The sequence below is a fragment of the Balaenoptera musculus genome, chromosome 1 (genome assembly GCF_009873245.2).
Source record: "Balaenoptera musculus isolate JJ_BM4_2016_0621 chromosome 1, mBalMus1.pri.v3, whole genome shotgun sequence".
Taxonomy (NCBI): domain Eukaryota; kingdom Metazoa; phylum Chordata; class Mammalia; order Artiodactyla; family Balaenopteridae; genus Balaenoptera; species Balaenoptera musculus.
In genome coordinates, this window is record NC_045785.1 from 153307140 (window position 1) to 153334779 (window position 27640).

General features: G+C 50.5%; 1 protein-coding gene across 2 annotated transcripts in view; it reads left to right on the forward strand.

Annotated features, from left to right (window-relative positions):
* Window positions 1-12056, forward strand: part of MAPKAPK2 (MAPK activated protein kinase 2) — a 43816-nt gene extending 31760 nt beyond the window's left edge. Inside the window, exons 1-10 of one of the 2 annotated variants that reach the window (XM_036847276.1) lie at window positions 4906-5079; window positions 7865-8004; window positions 8187-8251; window positions 8534-8613; window positions 9115-9241; window positions 9854-9929; window positions 10318-10463; window positions 10779-10864; window positions 10964-11044; window positions 11626-12056. In XM_036847276.1, the coding sequence (XP_036703171.1) occupies window positions 5014-5079; window positions 7865-8004; window positions 8187-8251; window positions 8534-8613; window positions 9115-9241; window positions 9854-9929; window positions 10318-10463; window positions 10779-10864; window positions 10964-11044; window positions 11626-11769 (1011 nt within the window). In that variant the 5' untranslated portion in view covers window positions 4906-5013 and the 3' untranslated portion in view covers window positions 11770-12056. Of the gene's footprint in view, window positions 1-4905; window positions 5080-7864; window positions 8005-8186; window positions 8252-8533; window positions 8614-9114; window positions 9242-9853; window positions 9930-10317; window positions 10464-10778; window positions 10865-10963; window positions 11045-11625 lie in introns of those variants that run through there. The other variant, XM_036847272.1, reaches the window with a different exon arrangement.
* The last annotated feature ends 15584 nt before the right edge of the window (window positions 12057-27640 follow it).

Genomic DNA, 27640 nt, shown 5'->3' on the forward strand with positions numbered 1-27640 from the left:
TAATCTTTTACAATTGATTTGCCAGAGTTAAGTTAACCTTTTATCTGTCATGTGTTGCAAGTATTTAAAAAACTTTGTCATTTACAGTGTAACTTCTAAGCCTCTTGTCTTTTTGTTGAAGGTTAGTCCTTTGTGGCTCCCCAGGGAAGGTCCTGGAGAGTAAGAGCGAGGGCGAGGGTGGGGACCACAGGGAAGGTCATGCTCATCTTCTGGGCAGTGTGGCTCAGTGCTTTTAAAGGCTTTTTGTACTGGGTTCCTTCCCCATTGTAAGTTTTAGCTTTGTTTTAGGTCGGGATTTCCCCCCATCACATTAATGAAAGTCAGTAAACAAAATAGAAAACCGCTTTTACCTCCCAACCAAATGTTTGGGAATGTGTGTGCCAACATGAAGGACCCGATGATGTACTTCTGTGTGTCTTTTTTTTCAGTGACCTTCTAAGATTCAAAAAAATCTGCTGTTAGATTTGTTTGTTTAGATCAGTTCCTAGGGGAGGCCCATCAGTTGCTCCTGAGCTGTGCAGAGGTTCTAGAAGAGGGACATACTCTTTCTGCCCCTATAGTTGTAGAGGAAAACCATCATTTCAACCAAGACTTATCTGTTTGTCATGTCTTACGCTCCCGAGCTGGGCTAGATGAAAAGAGATGTGTGACACCTCTCTCCAGCCTTTCGTCTCTCTGAAATTTGGGAGATACTGTGGCAGCACACAATTTATGTCCTTTATAGCACAAATCATGATGTGTTATTAAAAATTAAAAAAAAATTGTTTGTTGTGTACTTCCTGCCCTAAAATGTAAGCTCCATGGGGGTGCAGGCCTTATTTGTCATGTTCTCTGTTGTTTCCCAGCACCTTCCAAACCAGCGTGTGGCACGTGCCAGGCACTCCGGGTTTGCCAAGTGATGGCAGTCTGGGTAGGTGAGGTCAAGTGCTGTGAGAGCCACATGTCTCCCCATCCCCTTGATGGCTGCAGAGCCAGGGACGGGGGCTTTGGAGCGACGTGGCTTTTTAGAGAGATAACACATGATGCCAGGACGACATGTCCTGGTCCTGCAGCCTTGTGACTCCTCATACCTCCCTGTTCACTGTTCAGGGCTCTGGGGGCCCAGTGTTGTAGGTTTCAGGTTGAACGGAGAGGTCCAGTGATCTTTGAGCCAGACATGGATGCCCCACTCCTAGCTGGAGAGCCGGGGAGGCTAGGTCAAGGGCCAGGTGGAGCTGGAGCAGGACAAAGAGTGACTGTGTAGGTTGCACTACAGTTCTGCTCTTCTCCTCTCCCTAGAGGAGGGCTGTGCCGCATCCAGCGCCCACTGGGCATGAGCTGCTTTCTTGCTTAACACTCGACAGGGCAGCCCCTGGTCTGTGGCTAAGCCACCTGGCAGAGCTGCCTGGAAGTCCATAGCTGCTGTTCCCTGGCCACAGGGCCTGGGGGTATGGGTGACAGCCTCCAAGTAAAATTTGGAGAGTAAGCTTCTTTGCCTCTTTAAAAAGTATATATGCTAATTGTAAGTCACTTAGAAAATTAAGATATAATAAAGAAAATTAAGGCACCTCTAATCCTATCTTTCAGATATATAATTATCAATATTAACGTACTGTGAATGCGCTTCCATATATATGTATATATATACACATATACACATACTATGTACATCTGTGTACATATACGTACACACACGAATATAAATAGATATACATATAGAACTGTACTGTACATAAAGCTTTGTAGGTTGCTTTTTCACATACTGTCAGATAAATTTAAGGAAATTTCAGATTGGGAATTATGCTGCAAAAGAAAAAAAATAGAGTGCTACTGCTGATAGCGACAAGGTTACTGAGACACTTAGGAATCCATTTCGCATTAAATATTCTTCCGAAACATCATTTTAATGATTGAAGATTGTATAGATAAACTCTTTTTGTAAAAGCAATCTCTATTGCTTGTTGCTGGGCGTTCGGTTTGCTAGCCATTTCTAGTTAAGATAAACAACTCTTAGAATATGCATAGCCTTAAAGCTCCACCTATGATTAGTGCCATAGGGTAAAATTCTAAAATTCTGCAGTTCTTGAATTCTGGAATTTCAAAGTTAAAGGGTTGGTTTGCACTTTAAGGCCTGTGTACATTTTCAGCCCCCATTTTGGCTGTTGGTATCATGGACAGTCTTGGGCAGATGTTGTTCCCTTTGCCTTACCACGGGATGGTGGGAAAGAGGCTTTGGGAGCAGTGAGAATGGGGTTCAGATTCCAGCCCTGCTGGGGACAGCCAGCTCAGAGACCTTGAAGTGATCGCGTAGCTTCTCTGAGCCTGTGTTTTCTCATTTATAAAATAGGATGCGTCCTCCTGGGGCGGGTCTGAGGGTTCCCCGTTGGAAGTGCTTAGCACACGTTTAACTCAGAGCCCTCCCTGGAAGCAGGGGCTCCCTTCTCCCTGCTCCTTTGCGGCTGCTCCTTGCTTGCTGCCAGCTCTGTGCTAAGGAGCTTGCTAGGACTCAGCCCACAGCAACACCTCTGCTTCCCAAGTCCTCCTCTTTTCTTCTGGCCTGCAGAGTGCCCAGGTCGGCCCCCTCCTTATGGTAGGGAGGGGAGTGGGTGAGTCTGGCCCACAGCAGGGGTGGTGCCCTCCTGCTGGGAGTGCAGAGGAGGTCTTATTTACCAAGGTGCCCCACAGGCCGGCACCACGCTCTGCCTGATTCAGACTTTTGCAGTCACTCTTGGCAGCGCATCAGTCTTGGGAAGGGATGGATGGCTTCATTCTCTCAGGACATGTACGCCCCACCCCCAGCTGTCTAGTTTAGGTGGTGTGGGAGGGAGAGGGAGACTCAGGGCTAGGATGCCTAAGCCCGCTTCTCCCCCAGTGTTCTGGGTCCCCCTCCACCCAGCGCCTGGAGCTATTAATAGCACCTTAAATGAGATGAGTGTGAGCGGGATCCCAGCTGCCCACCCCAGTGGGACTCTGGCACACTGTGGGGGGTGGTTTGGGGGGGGCAGAACAATAATAGCAAACACTAATGCAGTGCTTACTATGTGCCAAGCACCGTTCTTAGTAATTTACATAATGCATATGTATGAATTCATTTAATATAGGTAGGTACTATTATTATCCTATTTAAGAGATAAGGAAACTACCGCACAAAGGGATTAAAAACTTCCCCAAGTTCACACACTTGGTAAGCGGTGGAGCTTGTGAAGGGGATGATGCCTTGGGACCTGGGGCTTGTTCCTTCCTGTCTTGTCCTCAGATCTGCCTTGCTGGTGAGCTGCGCTTCAGGCCCCAGCCTCTGTTTCCCTCCTTTTCTCTGGCTCACCTAGGCTTAGGATGCTGATTACTCCCAAGTCTTTTCATGTGGCCCCATGATAGAAGATTTGGTGGGGGATATAAGGGGTACCATCCTCTTCCCTCCACGTTCCGGCAAAGACAGGCATGGAACAGTATTTTTTTTTTTTTTTAATTTTATTGGTGTATTGTTGATTTACAATGTTGTGTTAGTTTCAGGTGTATAGCAAAGGGATTCAATTATACATCTACATGTATTCATTCTTTTTTAGATTCTTTTCTCATTTAGGTAATCACAGAATATTGAATAGAGTTCCCTGTGCTATACAGTAGGTCCTTGTTGTTTATCCATTGGGATACTAGTTTGCATCCCAAATTCCCACTCCATCCCTCCCCCACCCCGCTCCCTCTTGACAACCACAAGTCTGTTCTCTGTGAGTCTGTTTCTGTTTCATAGATAAGTTCATTTGTATCATTTTTAAAAGATTTCATGTATAGGTGATATATGATATTTGTCTTTCTCTTTCTGACTTACTTCACTTAATATGACAATCTCTAGGTCCATCCATGTTGCTGCAAATGGCATTATTTCGTTCTTTTTAATGGTTGAGTAGTATTCCATTGCATATATATACCACATCTTCTTTATCCATTCATCTGTTGGCAGGCATTTAGGTTGCTTACATGTCTTGGCTATTGTAAATAGCGCTGCTGTGAACATTGGGGTGCATGTATCTTTTGAATTAGAATTTTCCTCTTTTCTGGATATATGCCCAGGATTGGGATTGCTGGATTGCATGGTAATGGAACAGTATTTTGGGAGAAATCCCACAGCTTCCTCATTGCCACAATTACCCTAGAGGTTCCTCCCCAGGCAGTGGGCTCTGTGGCCTGGTCCCTGGCCCCCGCCACACTTGGTAGGTAGGTGACCTTGCCTATTGCATTGCAATCTAGCACATGCAACAGTTAACCTTCTCTACAGAGCAAGGGAATTTCAGATGCAAACTACAGGGGGGCCGAGGCAAGTCACAGTATCCATTCCGGGCTTAGCATGGGCTTAAAATATTTTATAATCCCTTTCAGGCATTCCTTGTCTCAGGGCCTGTGGCTTTTTGGTGGGAAGACTCTTCTTTCCTTCAGACGTGAGCCCTCAGGGCTGTGGTTCTGGGCCCTTTCGCCTCCACTGTCCTCGTCCAGGCCAAAGAGGTAGGAGCCTTTCCCACATGACTCTCTTGGCTTCTGGTTGAACCTGCCGTGTTCCTCTGCTGGTGGCTCCTGGCAGCACCCCAGGAATCCTGTTTTCTCTCCCTGTCTCTTCTCTGGCTCAGAGCTCAGCACCTCCCTTGCTGATCTTTACTTAGCCCGGTACTCCAGATTAGCACATTCTTGCTTTCCTCTCTCCAGACTTTTGTACCCCACAGCTGTCTACAAAGCCTCTTTGGCTCTTAATGGCTTTGCCCCTGTGACGTCTGCCAGCCTGTCCTCCTGACTGGGTTGATGGTCTTGCTTTCATTGCATGGGCTGGTTTTTATATCCATTCAAGGATTTCTGATAAATACATACCTGGCTGTCAATTACCAGTCTTCATGGGAAATTCTTACTATGTTTCTCTTAGAATTTAAAAATACTGCTCTTTCCAATTTTCTTATTTTGCCAAATTGAATCCAGTTTTACAGATGAGGAAACCCTTTTCAGAAAGGTAGATTGGCTTGCCTGACACAAGCTGGGAAGTGCAGAACTGGGATGCAAATTGTGTGTGATTCCCAAGACCAGGTTTGTTGTGCTAGGCCAATCCAGCTCCTCTACCAGGTAAGGAATTGTGTGTAAACCTGGAGGTAGAATGTGAACCCAGGCATTCTGGCTGTAGATTCTCTTTTGCCTAATGCCACACACGCTAACGTGTCTATAGCAAAGAGAGCAAGCAGAACCTGCGGTGCGTGCTCTGAGTTTAGGAGGGGCCGAGGGGCATGCAGTTGGGTTTGGGCCTTGGTGTGTCCTCATTTAGCACAGCTGTGGTTGGTTAGAGCACAGAGCTGGTTTCCAGGCGGTGGTCACAGGACTGCAGACAGAAACCCAGCCTATAGTCTTGCTGGTGACTTGTATATATCAGGGTTTCTTGGTTATATCCGGATGTTCCAGCTTCAACTCAGAGGTGATGGAGAGGGCCCCTGTGCTGTGGCAGTTATGCTGATGGTTTACAGTGGTGAGTGCCTTTCTGATAACAAAGCACACTTAGAGGTATTCTTTCATTAGATGCTTGCAATGGCTCTGTGAGGGAGGGGGCCAGGCAGGTATTTTAACCCCCAACTTACAAATGTGGAACAGGCTCAGAAAGGTGATAGCCTCTCCAAGGCTATGCAACCAGAAATTGACAAATTCCAGACCAAGCCCAAGTCTCTCATGATTGTAAATCCAATGACCTCATGTTGCCTCTGAGTGAATTTGACAACTTCAATTCTTCCTCTCTGGGCTTCAGTTCCTATGTGCCTGTAGGGGGCGGTAGAGGTCTTTCTATTTTGGGTGCTCTGAGAACTTTTTCTCTTGAACCCTTTGAACTTATCAGTCTTACAGCACGTTATCTCTCTGGATTAGAAGCATTTTCTATGTGTCTACCTACCCTCATGCCCTCACCCCCCCAGTTTGAGTTCTTTCAGGTTGGGACTCTTCTATTTGGTCTTGACATCTAGCGCAGTGTGTGGCCCATAGTAGGAGCTTGATAAATGCTTGTTGAATTGAAATACATGCAAATGAAATTGGCCAGCATCTCCTCCTCCTTCTCATAGTGCATGGGAAAGGAAAATAACCTTTTTCCTTGGTCCGTCCAAATGAATGAAGTTGAAGGTGGCAAAACTCAGGACCTGAGCAGTGTCCTTAGATGGCCACCAGGTGGCAGTGTGACCCCATGGCGACCTTGTCTTCTGCCTGCTCCCTAGGAGACTGAATTATCTGGGCCCCTTTTGGGGGATTGCCTCTGCAAAGCCAGTTTGCATTTGGTGATCTGAGACTGAGAAGTCTTGGTCTCTGCCCCTCCTGTAAAAGTTGCGTGTTATCGTGGAAAAGGTTTAGGCTTTGGAATCCACCAGGCCTGGTTTCCAACCTCGGCTCTGCCTTTCCCCAGGAACTGAGCCTGAGACACACTACTTCTCTGAGCCTCAGTTTCCACATCCTGTAAAATGGGCAGCCGTTGTACAATTAGGAAAGGACCAGCATATCATAGACCATAGCATAACTGAATGTTAGTTTTATTTTTGGAAATTCCTGTGTTTGCTTTTCCCTGCCCTCTGTAATCTGGCTCCGTCCTGGCCGTCTGATCTTACTCACCAAGCTTCATGCACTTTCCAGCAGGTCTCTTAGTGCTCCTGATGCATCACCCACCAACCCAAGGTACCTCTTGGTACCAAGGTGACTGCCATGGCACCAGGTGTCATATGCAGGAGAGATGGTATGCATTCCTTGTGCTCCTTTTAAGAGGCCTCTCAGCAGACTTCCTATGAAGTTCTTCTTGACCAGTGTCAGGTCTTAGTAAAGGGCCTGGCTTAGACTAGTCAAGATTCAGCCCTTCAGGACGGGAATAAAGACACAGATGTAGAGAATGGACTTGAGGACACGGGGAGGGGGAAGGGTGGGCTGGGACGAAGTGAGAGCGTGACATGGACATATATATACACTACCAAATGCAAAATAGATAGCTAGTGGGAAGCAGCCACATAGCACAGGGAGATCAGCTCGGTGCTTTGTGTCCACCTAGAGGGGTGGGATAGGGAGGGTGGGAGGGAGACGCAAGAGGGAGGAGATATGGGGATATATGTATATGTATGGCTGATTCCCTTTGTTGTAAAGCAGAAACTAATGCACCATTGTAAAGCAATTGTGCACCAATAAAGATGTTTAAAAAAAAAAAAAAGAGTCAGCCCTTGAGGCAGGTGGGGGCGCCAGGCTGCCTTAATACCCTCTGGCCACCTGGTCCATGGAAGAAGAGGGGACAAGGACGAGGCCCGTGAGTTAAGTAACTTGCTCATGGTTGCAGATCTAGTAAGAACCAGGATTCAGACCACAGCGGGCTGACTCCTGAGACTATCTGTTGGTTGAAAGGACATTGCTCGGGATTTGATATGCTGGGGTTTAGGGATCTTGGAGGTACCTTTTCTAACTGATCTGGAGTCTCCCCTGTCTCTAGGCCCCTTTCCATTGTTTGGTTTTTTCCTCAGTCTGTCTTTCTGCCCAGGTGTCCTTTACCCTCTTGTCTCCCAATGCTCAACTCTGCTCGCCTTCTGGAATAGACTTCATGCCCATAGCTGGGCCTTTCCCCTGAATGGTCAAGGGTGGTCTCAGAGTAGCTGTCAAGACCCCATGAGGGGTCATCTTGAGGTTCCTTTTAGAGCAGACGAGGGAGCTGCAGAGCTCTGAGTCGGGGCTTAGGAGAAGGAAGTGCAGGGAAAGTGCTAAGGGCGCTGGTGTTGGACCAGGGTAGGGAGAGTCGGTGGTGTGCCGGTGGGGATGTGGGCGAGTGCGTGGGCCAGGCCTTGCAGTAGGTCCAGGTGGCGCAGCAGCCGGCTGCCCCGCCGAGGTTACTCAGGAGGCGTTTGGCTTGCAGATGCTTCAGGACTGCCCCAAGGCCCGCCGGGAGGTGGAGCTGCACTGGCGGGCCTCCCAGTGCCCACACATCGTGCGGATCGTGGACGTCTATGAGAACCTGTACGCGGGGAGGAAGTGCCTGCTGATCGTCATGGAGTGGTGAGCAGCCCTTCCTCTTTATTCCTGCCCCGCCTGATCCCACTCCCCACCCAGGCCCCTTACCTTCTGAGGACTGCCACATGGGGACTCGGAAGCTTAAAATGTAAAGCTTTTTGGAGGGGCAGTGGGGAGAGTGCTAGTGGGATGCTATGTCCTCAGATCTGACTGTGGCTTTGTTTCAGTTTGGATGGTGGAGAACTCTTCAGCCGAATCCAGGACCGAGGAGACCAGGCATTCACAGAAAGAGGTAGAAAGGGTCTGTTGTGGGGCCTGGGCTCGGGCAGGCAGGGCCCGGGGTGTCTGAAGGGGCTCTCGTGAGAGGTGCGGAGGCCTGCTGCCGTCTCTGACTCGCCGCTGGGGCCTTCTTCCTCAGCTGAGCCAGGGCTGCTCCTCATTCCTTGGTTTCTGGGGGGCGGGGGTGGACGTAGGGAGCCTTAGGCTGTGTGGGGGATCGGTGTATTGGGTTTCCAAACCTAATGACACATCTTGTGACTTTCCTTCCCGCTCCCACATCCCCTCTTCTCTGCAGAGGCATCAGAGATCATGAAGAGCATCGGCGAGGCGATCCAGTACTTACACTCGATCAACATCGCACATCGGGATGTCAAGGTACCAGCTGTTCTTTTTGTCCCCCCCCCCCAGTTCCCCCAACTCAGGTGCCATGGAGGCCGTAGGGGTCAGGGTCGTGGTGACCCTAGGGAGGGTCCCCAGAGTCATCCTGCATCCCCGCTGCCTGGTTCCTGAGTGAGAGTGGGGCGGAGTGCCACTCTCTACCCCGCAGGCCCTGCCCTCGCTGGGCAAACCCCCGCCCCAGTCATGCAGCCTTGTGAGGCCGCCCTCATCCTGCGGTGCTCCTCAGTCACACCTCACCGCCACGCCTTCGGTCTCTATGTCACTGCAGTGTTCACTGCGGTTCTCTGCATCAGTGTCCGACTCCCGTGCACGCTGTAAGCTCTTGGGAGGCAGGGAGCTGAGGGTCCTCACAGTGTGCAGATCACAGGGGCTGGACAAATGGTTGTTGAATGGAGGAAGAAAGGAAGGGAGGAAGGGAGGGAGGGATAGCCCCTCACAGGTTCAGCAGAGGTTCTGTTTATGTCTCTTTGTCTGTAGCCTGAGAATCTCTTATACACCTCCAAAAGGCCCAACGCCATTCTCAAACTCACTGATTTTGGCTTTGCCAAGGAAACCACCAGCCACAACTCTCTGACCACTCCTTGTTACACGCCATACTATGTGGGTAAGTCCAGAGGAGGTCTGGGGAGCTTGTCTTCCCCAGAGCTCTTCTCAAACCCTCCTCTTGCCGGTCTCAGGGCCACAGGTCCTAGGAGAGTTGAGTCCTCAGGCCCTTTCTAGCACTGGTTCTGATGTGACCCGACCCAAAATAGGGCTCATCAGAACTCAGCTGGGACTGAAGCATTATAGGAAATTATCTGCCTGAGATTATGGGTGGGATTTTGCACACATGCATGCTTTTCCTGAGAAGAGCTGTCATTCCTATCAGATTCCCAGTGGAGTCTGGGATGCAGATTTGGTTCAGGAGCCCCAGCTAACTGGCACAGAATAAACTCTCAAAACATGTTTGTCAAATTAAATGGCAGTCTGAAAGGCTCCTGCAGTTCAAGACTTGTTTTATCTTGAGATTCTAGCCCTAGCGCTCTCTTGGAGAAGGGTCTTGTGGTCTCCTTTGTCCAGCCCTGGGTCTGGGCTATGACTGTTCCCCTTCCCAGCCCCGCTAAGTCCCATCAAGATGGGCTGAAGGGTTGGATGGGGAGCACCAGCCACCGAGGAACTGGGGTGGAATCCAGTGTTCTGAGGGCGAGGCCCACCCACCTTGACCTTTGGTTTGCAGCTCCAGAAGTGCTGGGCCCAGAGAAGTATGACAAGTCCTGTGACATGTGGTCCCTGGGTGTCATCATGTACATCCTGTGAGTGTGTGGGGAGGGGCCTGGGGGCAGTGGGGCTGGGCTGGGCTGGGGCAGGGGTGGGATGAGAAGAAGAGGCAAAGATTAGCGTTCCCCTTCTGGATGGGAGATGCCCTGAGAATCCCCTGCATGTTCCTGTCTCTCTGCGTTTAGTGGATTCTGACAGCTAAATGCTATAAATTAGCTAATGGGCAGGAAGATGTGTGGTTTAGCTACTCGGTATGTTGGATTCCTGGGCCCTGTCCTTGACTTTGTATATTGTACCTGAGTCAGTGAGTCCCAATTTCTCTGTGACCTTAGCAAGAAGAAGCCTGTGTCTCACTCTAGTCCTGGTGCAGGACCCTAAATAACATCAGCTCTGTCCCTCTCGTCCCACTTCCTCTCGGCTCAGGCTGTGTGGGTATCCCCCCTTCTATTCCAACCATGGCCTTGCCATCTCTCCGGGCATGAAGAGTCGCATCCGAATGGGCCAGTATGAATTCCCCAACCCAGAATGGTCAGAAGTATCAGAGGAAGGTAGAGAACCCACGTGTACATGTGCGTGTGTGCAGGTGTGTTGTGCGTGTGCAGGGGTGGTCTCACGTGGGTGGCGTGGCTGTGGATCTGCACCTGGCCCACAGCTGCTGGGTACGTCCTGTCTGTGTGAAGGGCCTGTGGCAGAGCTGGGGTATGGGGCGCGTGGGGCTGTCAGGGCTGGAGCCATAATGGTCTTCAAGGCTAGCTCCTTGGGTGGTCTGTGTCCATGCCCCTTTGAATCTGGTTTTTCCCTGAAAACTGTGGGAAGGAGCAGGAGAAGGAGGGTGGCCCCTTAGCCATCTCTGTCCCCTCCCCACACCTCGCTTTCCGCCACAGTGAAGATGCTCATCCGGAACCTGCTGAAGACAGAGCCCACCCAGAGGATGACCATCACCGAGTTCATGAACCACCCCTGGATCATGGTAAGCCTGGTGGGCCGGAGGGGCCTGGGTTCATGCGGACTGTCCCTTGGGGCTCCACCCCACCCAGGCTTTCACCCTGACACTTTTCTCTATCCCCAGCAATCAACGAAGGTCCCTCAAACCCCACTGCACACCAGCCGCGTCCTGAAGGAGGACAAGGAGAGGTGGGAGGACGTCAAGGTGAGGGGACCACTGGCCAAGAGGGGCTCAGAGGGTGCTCGCTGAGGTGCTTGGGTGTGAGAGGCGGTGCTGGCCCAGAGGGGCTAGTTTTGTATGAGCTCACCCCAGGGGATGTCTGTTACAACAGGAACAGCGGCTCTGAGCCACTTCCCTGCCGGGCTGTGGGCAGAGGTTCTGTGTTTGGCCTAAAGTTGGCCGTGGCTGTTTTCTACAAGCCCTCTACTGTCTGGGTCTCTAAAGGGACCTGAAAGGTCATCTGGTACCATCTCCTCACTTTGCAGACGAGGAAACTGACGCCCAGAGGTGGGGGGTGACCTGTTCAAGGTCACTCAGCTAGTGATTGGCTGGGGCAGACACGAACCCAGGTCTCCTGACTCCTAGTCGGTGCTCTTTCTGCCTTCCCGTGGCGTCGCTGGAGGGCTCTAGGAGAGCGGTGGCAGCATGGTGGCCAGGCTCTGTTGACCCAGCCCTGGACCCATCAACCAGCCTGCCCTCTGTCTCTTCTGCTCCCACCCGTCACCCTCATCCTGCCCTTGCTTTGTCTGTCGCCTCTCACGTCTCTCTCGGTCACTGCCCCCCAGGAGGAGATGACCAGTGCCTTGGCCACGATGCGGGTCGACTATGAGCAGATCAAGATAAAAAAGATTGAAGATGCATCCAACCCCCTGCTTCTGAAGAGGCGGAAGAAAGCTCGGGCCCTGGAGGCCGCGGCCCTCGCTCACTGAGCCGCTGAGCCCGTCCTGCTCCACTGGAGGACAAGCAATAACTCTTGACCTGAATATATTTTTTAAGTGAAGAGACACAGAACTGTCCACTCCCGCCTCCCCTCCTCCTCAGCCTCATGGAGCCCGGACCTCGTCATAGGCTGAATTCTGCCTTTGGTTCTGGCCACCCCTGAGAGGGAGAGCCTGGAAGGCTGGGAGGGCGTGGAGAGAAGGAGCAAGATGCTCTTGAACCTGTGCTCATTTTGCAGTTTTATCAATAATTTGACTTAGAATTTTTATGAAACTTCTTTTATCGTTCTTGCCCTCATTCCTGCTCCTTCCCCCCAAACCCTTTCCTGTCTGGATACTACAAGGGTTTGGGGTTTGTTACAGGGTGTTTGTGGAAACTGTTATAGAGGGCGTCCCTGTGTCGTGCCACCAGCCCTCTAATTTCCCCACTACAGCCCCAGGTCCCCGCTGGCTGAGGCCTTCCGGGAGCTGCAGGCCGTGGAGGGCTGGGGCTAGGAGGCCACCCACCTCCTCTGCTGAGCCCTCAGACGTCACCAGTGTGCCAGACGGATAGGAGTGAGTGTGGTTGTGTGTGTGCGTGTGCCCGTGCCCGTGTGCCTGGATCAGTGCCTGGGCCTGTGCATTTGAGGGGCCAGGGGCAGGCAGGGCTGCAGAGGGAGGGCCTCTGTCAGGGCTCAGGAACTGTCTCCCTCCTCAGGCCTGCCCTGCCCGCGCTGGCTCTGCCAAAGTGCCTGGGAAGCGTGTCCAGATTCTGAGCCAGGCCATCCGTGCCTGCCTCTGTGAGCGGGTCCTGGGAGGTGGGGAGGAGTGACTTAGCACTGGCACAGCGACCAGGAAGACTGGAGCCCCGCCCAGGACCCCACTCCCCGCTGAGGGCTGGTCCTGGTCCTCCGAGGCGCTCATCTACCACGTCATCTCTCTGCTTCCCCTTCCTGCCACTATTAACCCGTTCGTGTTTATTTTCTTACATTTTTGCTGTTTCTCAACAGGCCCACTCTCAGCCCGCATGGGTGAGCCTGGGCAGTCGATGAGTGACACAGAGCTGCTGCATTTCGCGTGCCTCCCGGGCTCTGGGGCATCGGCAGCACCCCCTTGTGGGCAAAGACAGCACGACTCTTGCGGCCCTCCTGCAGATCTCCATCGTGCGGCCTAGCGGGTGGGCAGGGGAGGCTTCACACCAAAGATGTCCCGATCCTGCCCCTCCCCATCAGCCCCTTCCCCCCACCCCACACTACTCAGTGTCATGTGTCCAGGCCAGTGGGGGGGAGGGGGGAGGGCCCTCCCTCCCCAGTATTAATTTGCAGCAGTGTGGGGAGAGGTCCTCTGTGCCATGGTCCCTTGGGGCAGGGGTGACAGTAATGCTTCAGCTTTCATCTCCCTCAGGGGCAGGGTTGGGGGGCGCACCCAGGGTCTTCTCTGGGTGTGAGGGAAGGGCTCCGAGTGCCCATGGCGCCTCCCGTCTCTGATGGCGTGTCCAGCACTCAGATTGTTGTAAACTCTTGTTGTTTTGTATGAGCAAAATTGTCTTTACTAAACAGATTTAATAGTTGAAAGGTTTTCTTTCTCTTCCTTCGTGGGGCTCAGCCCCTTGACCCCCCACCTGGCCTCTTTCCACACGTGGAGAGCGGTTCTGTGAGTTGGGAGGGCAGAGTCCGTGTGTCCTGGGAGAGGAGGGGGGGGGCTCCCGGGCGAGAGGGAGCCAGCGCCCGCCCCACTGAGGACCTGGCCAGGACCTGGTGTGGGGACACGGAGAGCAGGGCTGGTGCCATCCACGGTGCGGGGAGCCCGTGCTCTTTTGCCAAGTATCGAATCAGGAGCCAAGCTGCTTCTCAGCCCAGTTCTTCGACTTGTTTAGCCACAATCAGGCGCTGACACCCTCAGCCTGGGGGGCTGGCTGGTATGAGGGCTGAAGAAGTTGCTGGTGGTGAATTGGTTCAAATCCTGGGAAAGAGTCCAGAGGAGCAGGTCAGCGTAGTTCCTGAAAGTTCCAGGAGGAGGTGATAGGGGTCAGGCGGAAGCCAGAATACTCTACATCAGACCTGGAAGAGGCCTCAGGGCTCCTATGACCCATTCCCCTCACTTCACAGACGAGAAGGCTGAGGCTCAGACGTGGGGTATCTGAGACGCACACAGTGAACTGGTTCGCAGTGGGGCCCAAGGTAGAAATCGGTCTGTTGACCCCACTGCGCTCCCTCCCAGTCAGATGGAAAAGCAGTCGTCGGTAAGTTCACCTGCATTTTCTCACTTGATCCTCAGAGCTGTCAGGGAGAGGGGCGAGGCAGGATGGTTATCCCTGTTTTATGAGCGAGGAAACCGACCAAGGGAGTGAAGGGATGTGCTGGGGATCCCAGAGCTAATGGGTCTGGACTAGAACTCAGGATCCCAAGGCCTGGGGTGGGCTCATCCTAAGACCTGGTCTCCTGCCTGGAGGAGAGGCCTGCTCATCCGCCCGGTCATCAGTGGGATCGCATCCCCCCGCTCGGGTTCCTGGCAGAGGCAGGGCATGCCTGTGGCCCCGTGACCTCCCCCGCACAACTCCTGAATGTGGTTGGCTCCTACCTTGAAACTCTACCCATCACTCTAGAAACCACCATTCGAATGAACCAGCATGAGGCTTTGCTGTCAGAGAAATCCAGTCATGTTGTCTGTGCTTATGTGGGTATCAGAGGTGATTGATAAGAACTCGGGGGAAGAGGGAATAAGGGGTGGTAGGGCGGGAATTGGGGTACAGGGGGACGGCGTTGTCAGTGCTCTGCTGTCTTTGGAGGCCATGTTAGTTTTCTGTTGCTGTTGTAATACGTTTCGTGGCTTAAAACAGCACAAATTTAATATGTTAGATTTATGAGGTCAGAAATCTGATACAGTCTCCCTGGTCTAAAATCTAAGGTCTCAGCAGAGCTGTGTTCTGGAGGCTCTAGGAGATTCTCTTGCCTTGAGTTTCCAGCTTCCAGAGTCTTCCCCATTCCTTGGCTCATGGCCCTCTCCATCCATCTTCAAGGGCAGCAACATCGCATCTCTCTGACCTTCTGTTGTCGCATCTCTCTTAACCTAGCCAGGAAGGAGTCTCCGCTTTTAAGGACCTGTGTGATTAGACTGGGCCTACCCCGATAATGCAGGAGGTCCTTCACCTCAATCCCACCTGTAGAGTCCCTTTACCATGTGAGGCCACATGTTCACTGGTCCAGGGATTGGGATGTGAGCGTCTGTAGGGCTGCTGCTCTTCCACAGAGGCCCATCTCACAGCCTTCTCATCCTCTTGCCCCACACGTTAGCACTTGTGTTTTGCTTCCTCCTCCATCTAGGTCAGCCCAGTTCACAAAACTGGATCTGACATTCAGGGAAGGTGGCTGGGATGAAGGGCAGGAGGGGCCTGGCTTGGTGAGTGGGGTCTTGCCATGCCTTTCTACTCTCTCCGTGCCCCTGACCTTCCACACTGGTGTGGCCGTGTGATTCTCTGTCTCTAGGAAGAACTTAAGCTCCTTCTGCTAAACTCCCAGGTGGGATGGCAGTGGAACTTTCGTACCTAAAGGCAGTTGCTGGCTTGCGTGGTTGCAGGGGGCAACAGGAGATGGTTCTTGAACACCCTTAAGCGGTGTGAGATGTAAGGAGGGCTTATGGACACCTGTAGGCACCTAGGAAGCACTGGTGCTGTGCTGGGCTCTTTCCCTTGATCTCTTCACCATCATAAAAGCCCTCTGAGGGAGTCAGTCTAGCCTCCAGTTTACCTGTAAGAAAACTCAGCATCAGAGAAGTAAAGTGACTCTCCCAAGGCCTCATGACTAAGCAGAGGTCAATCTGACTTGGGTCTCCTGCTTCCAAGTTTAGAGTTTCTTAAAAAAAAAAAACACCAAAGTCCTCTTGATAAGGGAGGTGGGGAAGGGAGGCCAAGCAGGGAGACAGCTGGATTCCTCTCCGCTGAGTAGAGGTGAATTTCCTTTTCTAGGGAATGGGGGTGGCACTCCTAGGCCCTGTGGCTGTTGAGGAATGCAGCAAGATGATGGATTTAAATGTTTGGTCATGGGCCAGGTGGCCTTTATCACTATTGGTGTCCTACCCTCTGGTGGGCTGCCCTGCCCAGAGGGCACAGGGAAGCCCAGGTTTGGAGCAGAGTTGGTGGTCTAGGCTGAGTCCATGTTCCTGTCAGCTTGAGGGCATCACCTGTGCCTTGGAGTGAGGAGGCAGTCGGGTTGGTAAACAATAACAGAAAATTTGGGGTTTTCCTTTGACTGGGTTGGAGACAGGAAACGCAGAGGGCTGGGAATGACAGTGGGTAGAGTGGGTAGGCTGGCCTGCTCAGGGTGCGAAGGAAATTCAGTTATTCAAGGGAAGAGGGTGGAGTTGGTGAGGCTAGGGAAAGTGGCTGTCTCACCCACCCCCGGTGAATGTAAACAAACCTGCTGGGCGCTCTCCAGGGGGCCAGAGGGGGCTGGAGGAGGCGTTGGGAGCCAGCCTGTGATCAGCCCCAGGGATACAGCCCCTCCCTGGCTCTGTCTCTTGAAGCCCACGCTTAGGGGCCACCCCAGGGGGAGGCTGGCTGAGTTGGAGAGTAGCCATTCTTTGGAAGGTACACCAAGCTCTGGTGGGGCCTTTTGGTGGACTCATCTTCCTTTCCCTGCACTCAGTCGGACCCAACATACTAAATCACCAAATAAATACCCAGGAACTTACTATATGTGCTATGCTTTGGGAAAAACCAAGTGTAAGACCCAGTTGCTGCCCAGCGAGATACAAAATCTGCGTGCAACCATCAGAGGCCTTGTCTTTTCTTTCTCTGCATCCGGAGGCCTGGACACATACTTTGTGGTCTGAATCGATCCATTCAAAACTGCCCCAGCCCAAGTGGCCTCTTAGGGCCCTAGAGGTTTTGAGACTGGGGGGATGAGTGAGGTCAGAAGATCCTGGATCCTGGATCCTCATCTCCTGTTGGACGAAGCCCTCCATGCATGCCTTGCTCAGGACAACATTGGTCCTCTCCGACCCAGGCACAGGAGGATGACACGTGGCCATGCCAGGACTTGAAGAGAGGGAAGCACTGTCCGGGTGTGCAGGGCTAGGGCCCCTCCCACAAACAGGCCGCCCCTCGCGGGGTCAGTGCCTTGGCCTCCTGGGCCCGAGCCTTTGAGGCTCCCTCCGGGAACAGAAATGCCGCGTTCCGATTCAGCTCATCTCATCTGGAGCACCTGCCGTGTGCCACACCCAGCGCTTGGGACTTCGGGGAGACACAGCTGAGTTAGCAGTGGGTCCAGCCCTCCTGGGACTCAGCTTAGAGGCATAGGTGGGGGTTAATAGGATGGAAGGCAGGGAGGATCAGCGCTTTCATGGGACAGGGACAGAGCAGGGGGCCTAGGTGGGGAGGGTAGAGCTTTTCTGGCGGAGACTCAGGAGGCCTTCAAGCTGGCAAATTCGACAAATTTGATGGTAGAAAATGAGGGAGCAGCATGGTAGAGGTATTGCCATCAGATTTCTGCTCCGGTTTCTGCGGAGTAAGAGTCAGCTCTTCCTTTCTGCTTTCACCCCTCTGTCTTCTGGTCTGAACTGCTGTCTTCTCATCAATTCAGCTGGACCTTCAGCCATCGGTTCTGTCCACGGGAAATCTGACTTCTCCTCAGTGGGGGGCCCTCGGTATTTTCTGTTCGTTTTCTCTTTTCAGCCCCTTCAACCTGGATTCCCCTCTTTCACCATGTTTGTTCCCCCCAAACCAAAACTTAGCCTCTCAGGGATTTCCCCACATATTCTTTTTTTTTAAAAAATTGAGGTATAGTTGATTTACAATATTATATAAGTTTCAGGTGTACAACATAGTGATTCACAATTTTTAAAGCTTATACTCCATTTATAGTTATATAATGTAGGCTATATTCCCTGTGCTGTACAATAGCTGCTCCATAGCTTATTTATTTTATACATGGTAGCTTGTACCTCTTAATCCCTCCATCTGAGGCTCCCTCCCCTCGCCCCTTCCTTCTCTTCACCCCTGCCTATGCTTTTTTTTTTTTTTGGCTGTGCCATGGGGCATGCGGGATCTTAGTTCCTCAACCAGGGATCAAACCCGTTCCCCCTGCAGTGGAAGCTCAGAGTCTTAACAACTGGACCTCCAGGGAAGTGCCCCCCCCAACCCCCCGCTAGTCTTTTAAACTAATTAATTGATTATTTTATTTATTTATTTATTTTGGCCGCACCGCGCAGCACGTGGGATCTTAGTTTCCCGACCAGGGATCGAACCCGCAGCCCCTGCAATGGAAGCGCAGAGTCTTAACCACTGGAACCACCTAGGAAGTCCCCCCCAAACCCCGCCACCACCACCTATTCTTAAGTTCATTAATTTTTAAAGAATCCTTACAAGGTTATACGTTAAACTTAGATCATTTTTAGCTATGCATTTTACAGATCATTATAGAAAAGGATAACGTTACATGAGATTGGGGGGTCCTGGAAAATTGGGGTGAATGGTTGTCAAGGGCTTCCTTGCCCCTCTCCCCTCTGAGTGTCACTGAAAAGCCAGAGTTCTTTGCAGGTCTTTCTCATCCCCGTTCACCATGGTCCCTACACCATGGGCTCCAGGTGTATTAAACCTGAAGCCCTTAGGAGCTTCCCTGTAACAAATACACATTTTAGTGTACCTAAGCTTCCACACTTTTTGTCACACACCACCAGCATCTCAGGCCTGGAGTTACCTTGGAATGTCTATCCACAGTCTGCAAGGAATAATGATTGCTCTGAAGGGAAGTCAGTACCCAGAGCCTCTGGACAGAAAATCTTGGCCTTCAAGCCTGCAGGATCTCAGGTGGGGCTCTGGGGGGAGGGGCTGCTCCTGAGGCCAGGAACCTGCATGTAGTAAGTCATTTTAGGGGCCAGGCTGCCATGCAAATATATTCGTTTGCATAACTTTCTTGCTCTAAGGGACAGTGAAGTTTCCTACCCCATCCGACACCCCTGCCAGTATTTGCAAGTGAAGTATTGGGACTGGCTTTCTTCCTTTGCCATCCCCCTCCCTTCATGAGTCCTCTCGTCCCCTGAGTTTTGTTTCTGTCCCCCAGGCCCTGTGTGACTAAATACTGGTCTTGACCTCTCTGATCCTAGGGTAACAGTGTTCCCGGGCCCCATGATGCAAATTACTGCAGAAGTCATGCAAATGAGTCCCCAGTCTGGGTGGCTCTGGCCCAAGCTCCGGCCAAGTTGCTGGCTCAGGTCACTGCTGCCTGGGACCATGTGAAACGTGATCTTGTTCCTTCCTCAGTTCCTGCAGCTGGTTGTCTCTTGTTCCTCAAATAGCTAGAGCCTCCTGAGGCTGTGAGGCCTTAAGGTTCAGAAAGAGCTGAATTCTCCCAGCCCTTAGCCTCTGATTTGGAGGCCAGTGGTTCTGAATTCACCAGGCAGAGGTTTACTTTTCAAAGAAATCACAATCTCATCTGACTCTGAGAACGAGACCTTGGTTAGTTGTGACTGGAGCCTGTGGTATGGGGAGATCTGGTGTTTGTAGTAAGACCTAGAGGGGCCTCTGGCTCTCTGGCACTCAGCTGTCTCCTTTTCTGATCAGAAACCTGCTTTATGGAAATGGTCCTCATAGTGAGACTCTAATCCTACCTCTCACCCCACCCACCCACAGTGGGATGAGGGCAGGCCATTCTCTGAGCCAGTCTGCAAGGAAGAGGAAGAGGTAGACGAGAAATCCAGTTTCATCCGCCTATTCCAGGTTCTGAGGATGACAGCTCACCCAGCAAAGATGCGTGCGCAGTACCTGCTGGCTGGATGAATGCATCTAAAGAACAATTAACACAAGCAAGTCCAATCATTCAAAGAAATTATATACACACATAATTACATATACATACAGAGTGAAATGTGAAAGTTTTCTCTTTATAACCTCTCCTCACCTAACTATGCCAACTTCCTCTTCAGAAATAACTACTTTTAGTGGCTTGATTTTATTTTGATTTTATCCAGTCTTACCAAAAACTCTAATTATTTGTCTACATACATATATGCTTAGAAACACAGGTGAGAAATTCCTTTGAAGGCTGTAACAAGTAGCAACGAAATCATTAGGCATATTGTTCGGCAACTTGCTTTTTAAAAAAATTGTGGTGAGAGAATTCCCTGGTGGTCCAGTGGTTGGGACTTGGTGCTTTCACTGCCAGGGCATGGGTTCAATCCCTGGTCAGGGAACAAAGACTCACAAGCCGCATGGCGCGGCCAAAAAAAAAAAAAAAATTGTGGTGAAATACACATAACATAAAGTTTACTACCACCATCTTTAAGTGTAGAGCTCAGTAGTGTTAAGTACGTTCACATTGTTGTGCAACCAATTCCCAAAACTTTTTCATACCGTCAATCAACACGCAACTTGCTTTTTTAACTTGGCATTTCTTAGTGGGTGCCCATGACTGAACTCAGAACCATCATATTCATTTTTAACAGCCCATAGTGTGGCTATACAATAATTTATCTGCTACTGATGAATGTCTCATTTCTTTTTTTTTAAACTGTTAGTATTAATGTTGCAAACATCTTGCACAGTATCTTTGTGCACATTGTAAGGATTTCTGTAGGATAGATTCCTAGAAGTGGAATAGTTACATCAAAGGGTATACACATTTTAGGTTTTGGTAAGCACTGCCAAAAAGACAGTATCGATTTATGAATGAATGCACTTTGAGTATTGTTTTCTGAATGAGAGGTCCATGAAAGGATTTGCTGCCAGCTGTGGGGCAATCTGGGGACAGAATAAGTCAGCTGAAAATAAGAGGACATTCAAAGCACTTCCCAAAACCAATAGATGCATACCCTTGGCCACATTGTGAGTGACTGGAAAAATCAGATCTGGAGGGGACAAGGGGATTCCTAAAACCTCTCCTCACACATCAGCAGCTCTGCTCACTCAATTACGGTTATTTGCATAAATTTTGGGTGTGTAGGCAGAATGGCTCAAAGACAATTCTGAGGTTCAGCCTTGTTCAGCCTCCTACTGGTATTTGACTTTGAGCAGGTTACCTGACCCACTCCTCAGACTGGGAAGCGAGTGTCCCAGGTGGAGCACCTAGGAGTCTGCAGTGTGCAAATTACTTTGACATAAGAAAGACTGGCGGGTGCTGTAAGAGGCCCAGAGTGCCATGGGAGGTTACCTGGGAGGGATGGCCCCTCTGATTAGGGAGCGTGGGGAAAGAAAGGCACATGGCAGAGGAGATAGCTCTGACTCAGGATCCTAGGTGTTATGGGGGACACAGGAGACATGCAAGGATTTTTTCTTACTATTCAGGAGCTCAACCACATTTCCCCCCCAAAACCCTTTCTGGGACACTGATTGTGTGCTCAGCCCTCTGCTGATTACCGAGTCTGAGATCAGGCTTGTGACACGGTGGTCAATAACTCAGATGCACACTGCACAGGAGAAAGCTTTGGAGTTATACTCAACTGAGTTCAAACTATGGACAGGTGACTTGACCTTTCTGAGCCTCAGTTTACCAACCAGTACAATGGGGATAATAATTGTGGCACCCCACAACTATTAATTAAATATTAATATTTATAATACTTAATTATTAATTATGAGCAGGTGCCTTACAGATATCCAATTACAGCATAATCATCCAAGGGCCCCAGCTGCTTGCTCTGAAACCCATTGTTGCATCTGCACTGAGGCCATCCTCCCCTGCATCTGCCCCCAGCCAATGGCTGGGCACAGCAGGGATGCTAAGGCACATGGGTTCCTGGGGGAACCAGAACCCTAGTGACTTTGGCTGGAGGACTCCCTGGCAACTCTGTGGAACCTCTAGGACTCCTGTGCCCAGACTCCTCTCCCTCACTCCTCGATGGGGTCAGGTGTGGTATGATGGCTCTCCCTGCCTGGCCTGGCTCCCACCCTATTTTCTCTCATAAAGGCATTTCCCCTCATAAAACGTGTGCATGTTTAATCCCATTTTGTCATCTGCTTCTCGGAGGACCCAGACTAACAAAATAATATCACTGACCTCATTCAGTTGTTGTGAGGAACAAATGAAAAACTGTGTAAAAGACTTGTAAAAGCTTGAGCATAATGCCTGGCACACAGCACTCGTTATTATGTATCATAGGAAGTAGTCTTATTATTGTATCAGTGCTAGCAGGTTGACTTAACTAAAAAGGAGAGTTTGGGTTTGGGAATCTGGAAATGTGTCTTCCTGCCCCTTCCCTGCTCTATTCCTTCTGAGCTCTCTCTTCCTGCTGACCCACGCCCTTTCATAACAGTGGCAGCTGTCGCAGCAGTGTCTTGGGCTGGCGCCCGTTGCTCTCTGCCTGGGCAAAGGTGATTAACGCTGGGTGGCTTTTTTTTTTTTTTTTAAATTTATTAATTAATTTATTTAAACCACGAAGAGCAGTTTTTTTTTTTTTTTTTGGCTGTGTTGGGTCTTTGTTTCTGTGCGAGGGCTTTCTCTAGTTGCTGCGAGCGGGGGCCACTCTTCATCGCGGTGCGCGGGCCTCTCACTATCGCGGCCTCTCTCGTTGCAGAGCACAGGCTCCAGACGTGCAGGCTCAGTAGTTGTGGCTCACGGGCCTAGTTGCTCCGCGGCATGTGGGATCTTCCCAGACCAGGGCTCGAACCCGTGTCCCCTGCATTGGCAGGCAGATTCTCAACCACTGCGCCACCAGGGAAGCCCCACACTGGGTGGCTTTGGTTGGGCAAGTCTGCTATAGGGTCTGGGGCGGGGCTGTTCGGACCCACTGGATGTGTTGCTCTTCAGCCCGCAAAGAGGACCCCCGCCCATGCTGGGACGTGACCTGCTGGGAGGCAGCGCGAGTAGCTGGTGGGGCGGAGGGGGGGGAGTGTCACTGGGGGGCATTAGCAGCTGGGCAGAGTTGCGGGCCAAGGGAGGCTGATGGGAAGACGGTGTGCCTTCGAGTGAAACAAGGGCCGTGAGAGGTGAGGTTGAGTCACAGGGTTTCTCTCAAAACCCCTGTGCCGGTGGTATCTAGCATGAGCTGAAAGTGGAGCCCGCCAGCCCCAGCCTCCGCCCCAGTTCTAAGAATGCATCCCCTTCCCTCCCTCCCACAGTTGACAAAATTAATCAGGTGCCTGACTTCGGGGGTGAAAACCACTGGGTTATATCCCAGCAAAGGAGGCCACGGAGACTGGGGCTGATTGAAAGGAAATGTGAGAGAAGCTGTGTCTAGGTTGGGTTTCAGAACCTGGTCCTTTGTGCTCACACCAGCAAATACAGTGTGGCTTGAGTGATTGAGCAAGAGAGGCGGTGTGGGCCAGCGCCCTGGACTCCCACAGATCCTGGTCACGTTCTGGCTCTTCCACTTGCCGGCTCAAAGCTTTCACCCTCTGTAAGCCTCAATTTCCCATCAGTGAAACAGTGACAGAAAGGGCATCTTTGTCATGCTGTGTTGTGAGAATTAAATAGCTAATCACTGTAAACCCTTAGCCCAGTTCCTGGCACACAGTGAATGAAGGAACCGCCCAGCTCAGTTCAGAGGCCCCATACCCCTTTGCGACCTCTCTGCTCGTGGATTTTGACCTCCAACAACCCTATGAGATAGTGGTATTATCATCCCTATTTTATAGACTTGTAAGTGGAGGCTCAACTTGATTGAGTGCCTAGAAAAAAATCTTCTGTAGTTCAGGGCCCTGACATGGTCAGCAGGAGTTTACAACTTGCTTGGAACACCTCCCAAAGGCAAAGAGGAGGCAGTGAAGTCATCTGAGGCTTGGAGAGGCTCACGGCCGCTTGTCAGTGAACGAGCCACAGCACTCATGGACCTGAGGGCTGCAAGGGCACAGTGCAGCACCTCCTGCCCCCCGCCAGCCCCCAGGGCCCCCGGTGGAACGCTCCTCCTTCAGATATCTGCACAACTTATTTCCTTTACGTTCTGTTCATGTGTCACTTTTTCAATAATGTCTGCACTTATAGCTCTAGTTCAAACTGCCGGCTTCCTTCCCACCCCCGACTCCTTACTCTGGGCACTGGATTCTCCTCCATGGCTTTATTTTTAAAAACCATTTTTTATTGATGTATGATGTATATACAAAACAATTACCCTGCTTAATCCCCCCTCCCCCATAGATCTGATCACCTTCTAAAAAGCCATCTAAGTTATTTATAATGACTGGAATGCAAGCTCCAGAAGGGCAGGAATTAGCGTCTGCTTTATTCACTGATACATCCCGGCGCCTGGCACACAGTAGTCCCTATTTGTTGAACGTTGGCGGGAACCTAGTAACGTCCTAGTAACAAGCACAAGATGGAGACCCCACCTCCCTGACAGTTTGGAAGAGGCAACACCAGGCACTGTATGACTAAGTGCCAAAGGGTGTGGCGGAGACAGCAGCACGTGCTGGGGCTAGGAGCAGTCCCCAGAGGTTGGTGAGACACAGGGAAAGCCACCCTGGATCTAGGTGCCCGAGGGCAGCTGGCACCTTGATCCTTCCAGCTCTCCTGTCACCTGAGACAGCTCTTCCTTCCCAGACCGAGGGGAAACCTTCCCTCTGCCAAACCCCCATCCCTCCTGCTGCTGCTTCAACCCATTTCCTCTCGTTCTGCCCTCAGTGGGTCTTGTGGCAGTAACCGCACCAACCATTCCAACCCATCTCATTCCTCAACCTGACGTTCCAGCAGGCCCAGCAGGGGCTGCCACAAAGTAGCCACAAACCTGTGCAGCGCGGGAGGGCAAGCCGAACACACTTTGCCCCTGGAGTACGGTGAACCCCTGGAGGCACAATCCCCACAGAGGATGCTCAGTAAATATTGGGTGAGTGGATGGTTGTGGCTGACGGTTAAAAGATACCCTGAGAATTCCTTTTAATAACCTAGCGTCTGTCTAGATTTCAGCGGCTACATCATTTAAACAAATTTTTGTTTATTTCACTTTATTATTTATTGTGTTTAGTATTTTATTTTTATATCACTTTTCTCCATAGAAGCTTCTCAAACTGTATTCGATGTGGTATAATAAAGCTGAATAAAAATAAATAAGAAAATCAAGGAAAAAAGAAAAATGAGGTAGTAAGGAGGAGTACATCCCGTAGAAGCTCTTACGCAGTGGGGCTAGGTAGAGCTGAAACCCAGATATTTAAAGCCCTGCTGTTGGGACTTCCCTGGTGGTCCAGTGTTTAAGAATCCACCTTCCAATGCAGGGGACGCAGGTTCGATCCCTGGTCCGGGAACAAAGATCCCACGTGCTGCGGGACAGCTAAGCCCGTGCGCCACACCTACTGAGCCCAAGCGCTCTGGAGCTCATGCGCCACAACTACTGAGCCCGCATGCCACAACTAGAGAGCCCATGCTCTGCAACGAAAGATCCCACGTGCCTCAACTAAGACCCGACATGGCCGAATAAATTAAAAAAAAAAAATCTTTAAAGTCCTGCTGTTGTCTATAGGGAGAGTGGAGGGTCACAATTCTTATGGGATCCTAAGACCCCATAAAACCTCTCTGGTTTGTGTCACATGCTCCTATCCAGGTACATCAGAGAATAGGTTGAGTGATGGACATTCTGAGAACATCCCTGAATCAGAGAATCTCAGGGCTGGAGGCCTACAAAGGGATACTGCTGTTTCCCAAACTTTCTGAAATCATAGAATACCAAATAATGTTGCTCATGCTTCACCCTAATAAACCTGTTACTTAAAAAGTATCCCTGCCCCAAGCCACTGAGTAGCTACATATAGAGCAAAAACCAAAGGGAAGTAATTTCTTTAGGGATTGTGGTCTCAAAAGTGGTAACATTTTATCTGTTTTCACTAACAGAAAATACGTAACAATATTTTTTCCCAATTTTTACAGCGCATTTGCCATGGTTTTCATAGGATCTGGACTGGAGTTCCATGAACTCTATAGCTTGTCACCAATGTCAGAGTTTACTTTGCCCAGCCCCCCATCCCCTGCCAGGAAGGAGTTCTGTAGCCCTGTCAGAACCCACAACCCTTTCCTCTTGGTTTGTCCTCGGTGACCCTGAAGAGTGGCAAGTGGTGGCCACTTTAGAATCGTCCTGCGAGGCCTTTACAGTGAGGCTAACGGAGCTTCAATTCAGAGCCCTGAGTTGCGTGGGCCTTTTCTAATTTTGTACCTGTAACTTTTAATTTATTTTTTCTTAGAGACAGCCTCCAAATTATTCAAGCTCTGCGCCCCACAAAGCCTAGATCCCTCACTGCTTGCAATTCACGGTGGCAGGAAAGGCTAGCTCTGCACTGCAGATTTCTGTCCCTTCTGTTGTTGTTGCTGGGAAGTGGCTGGCCAGCCAGGGACTACACTTTCCTCTGTGACTGAGTTCTAATCAGTGGAATGTGGGCAGAAAGGAAATGCCCGCATTCCCAGGCCTTACCTCTAAAAACCTCCCATACATCTTCCGTTTTCCTTTCCATTCAATACCTTCTCTTCGGGCTGCCATGTCGACATTCAGGACAACCACGAAAGCTATGGGTCGATGATAGCAAAGTGAATTAAGTTTGACTCGGTTTTTGATGTTTGACTGCTGACATCCGTAGAGCCTGCGACTCCCCTTGTCTCTTCTGCCCCCAGGAGACTGATAAGAAAGCTTAAGCGCGCCCTCCCTTGGCACTGGCGGGAGGTTCAAACCATGCAGGTCTCAGCCTGTGCCTGGGAATCCTTAGCAAGCCCCCTCACCTAACTATCACGAAACCCCAAACCCCTGCTCTCTCCCAAGCCATTCCTGGACCTGTTTGAGGAGCCACCTTGTTCCCCACAGAAAGCCTCATTATGTAAACAATAAACATTTCCATATCCTCTTGAGGTGTGTGTGTGCGCGCGTGTGTGATGATCAGTCTTGTCATCCGAACCACATCTTGGGTGTGTTTGGGGTCCATCCTGTCTCTGAGGGTGACTCTGACACAGAACCTCCATCAGCACGGATGACCATGTGGAACAGAGTTCTTGTCTGTATCTCTCCACACCCCCCCTTGCTGCTCCCCGTCCACACACATTCTTTCCGGGAGTGAGAAATAAATTTCTAATGTGTTAAGTTAGTGAGATTTCAGGGTTTATCTGACACAGCAGCCTATTATGGTATTACCTTAACTAACATAGCTGATGATAAAGCTGACTCTCTAGTTCTAATCATGTCTGTCTAATTAATCCTAATATCCTAAGAAGCTTCTGGGAAATCTGGAAAAAAAAAAAAAAAACATTGGATCTCTTCCTTTCTGACTTGAGAGAAGGCGCTGACTGCTTATCTATCAAAGAGATTGTGGATAGCAAAGCCATTTGATTCAGGATATAGGAATAAAGATGCGGTGATTCTGGAACGATGGATTATTTATTTGTATGAATATGACTTTATTCATTCATAGTATTTTCCCATGAAAGTAAGTGGAGAGGGACGAGAAAGTTATCATGTGTTATAAAACAATAGGAGAAGGGAGGGAAAAAAAGAACCCAGTACAGCAAAATCAACCACTCAGTAAACACCCCAGTCATGCACCAAAGCCCAAGGGAGCTGCAGGTCAGGAACTTCCCTAACCTCCCTCCTCTCTATGAATTCAAGATCTCACCCAAAGCTTTGGTTTCTGGCAGTAAACATGGAGTTGTATTTGTCCCATCTCCTACTGAACAAATTTCAGCTTCTGTGACATCTCTTTTTCCTAATATGTGAGCATCTTTCCTTTCTCAGTCTCCCACTCACTCCCAGTTTCTCTGTGGAAACACTGGCCCTACTGCCTCTCTCTACCTTTGGAGTGGACAGGATGCCAGATTATTAAACCAATGGTGTGTGAGCAAGAGGAGGAGAAGGCAGCTGTCACTAGGATTCAGTAAATTTTCACTGTTTAAGGTTTCACCTTTAAGGCTGCGATGCCACTTGTCATTAAGGAGACACCTGAGTCAGGAAGAGTCTGCAGATGCGGGTGCAGAGTCATATGTTAGAGGGG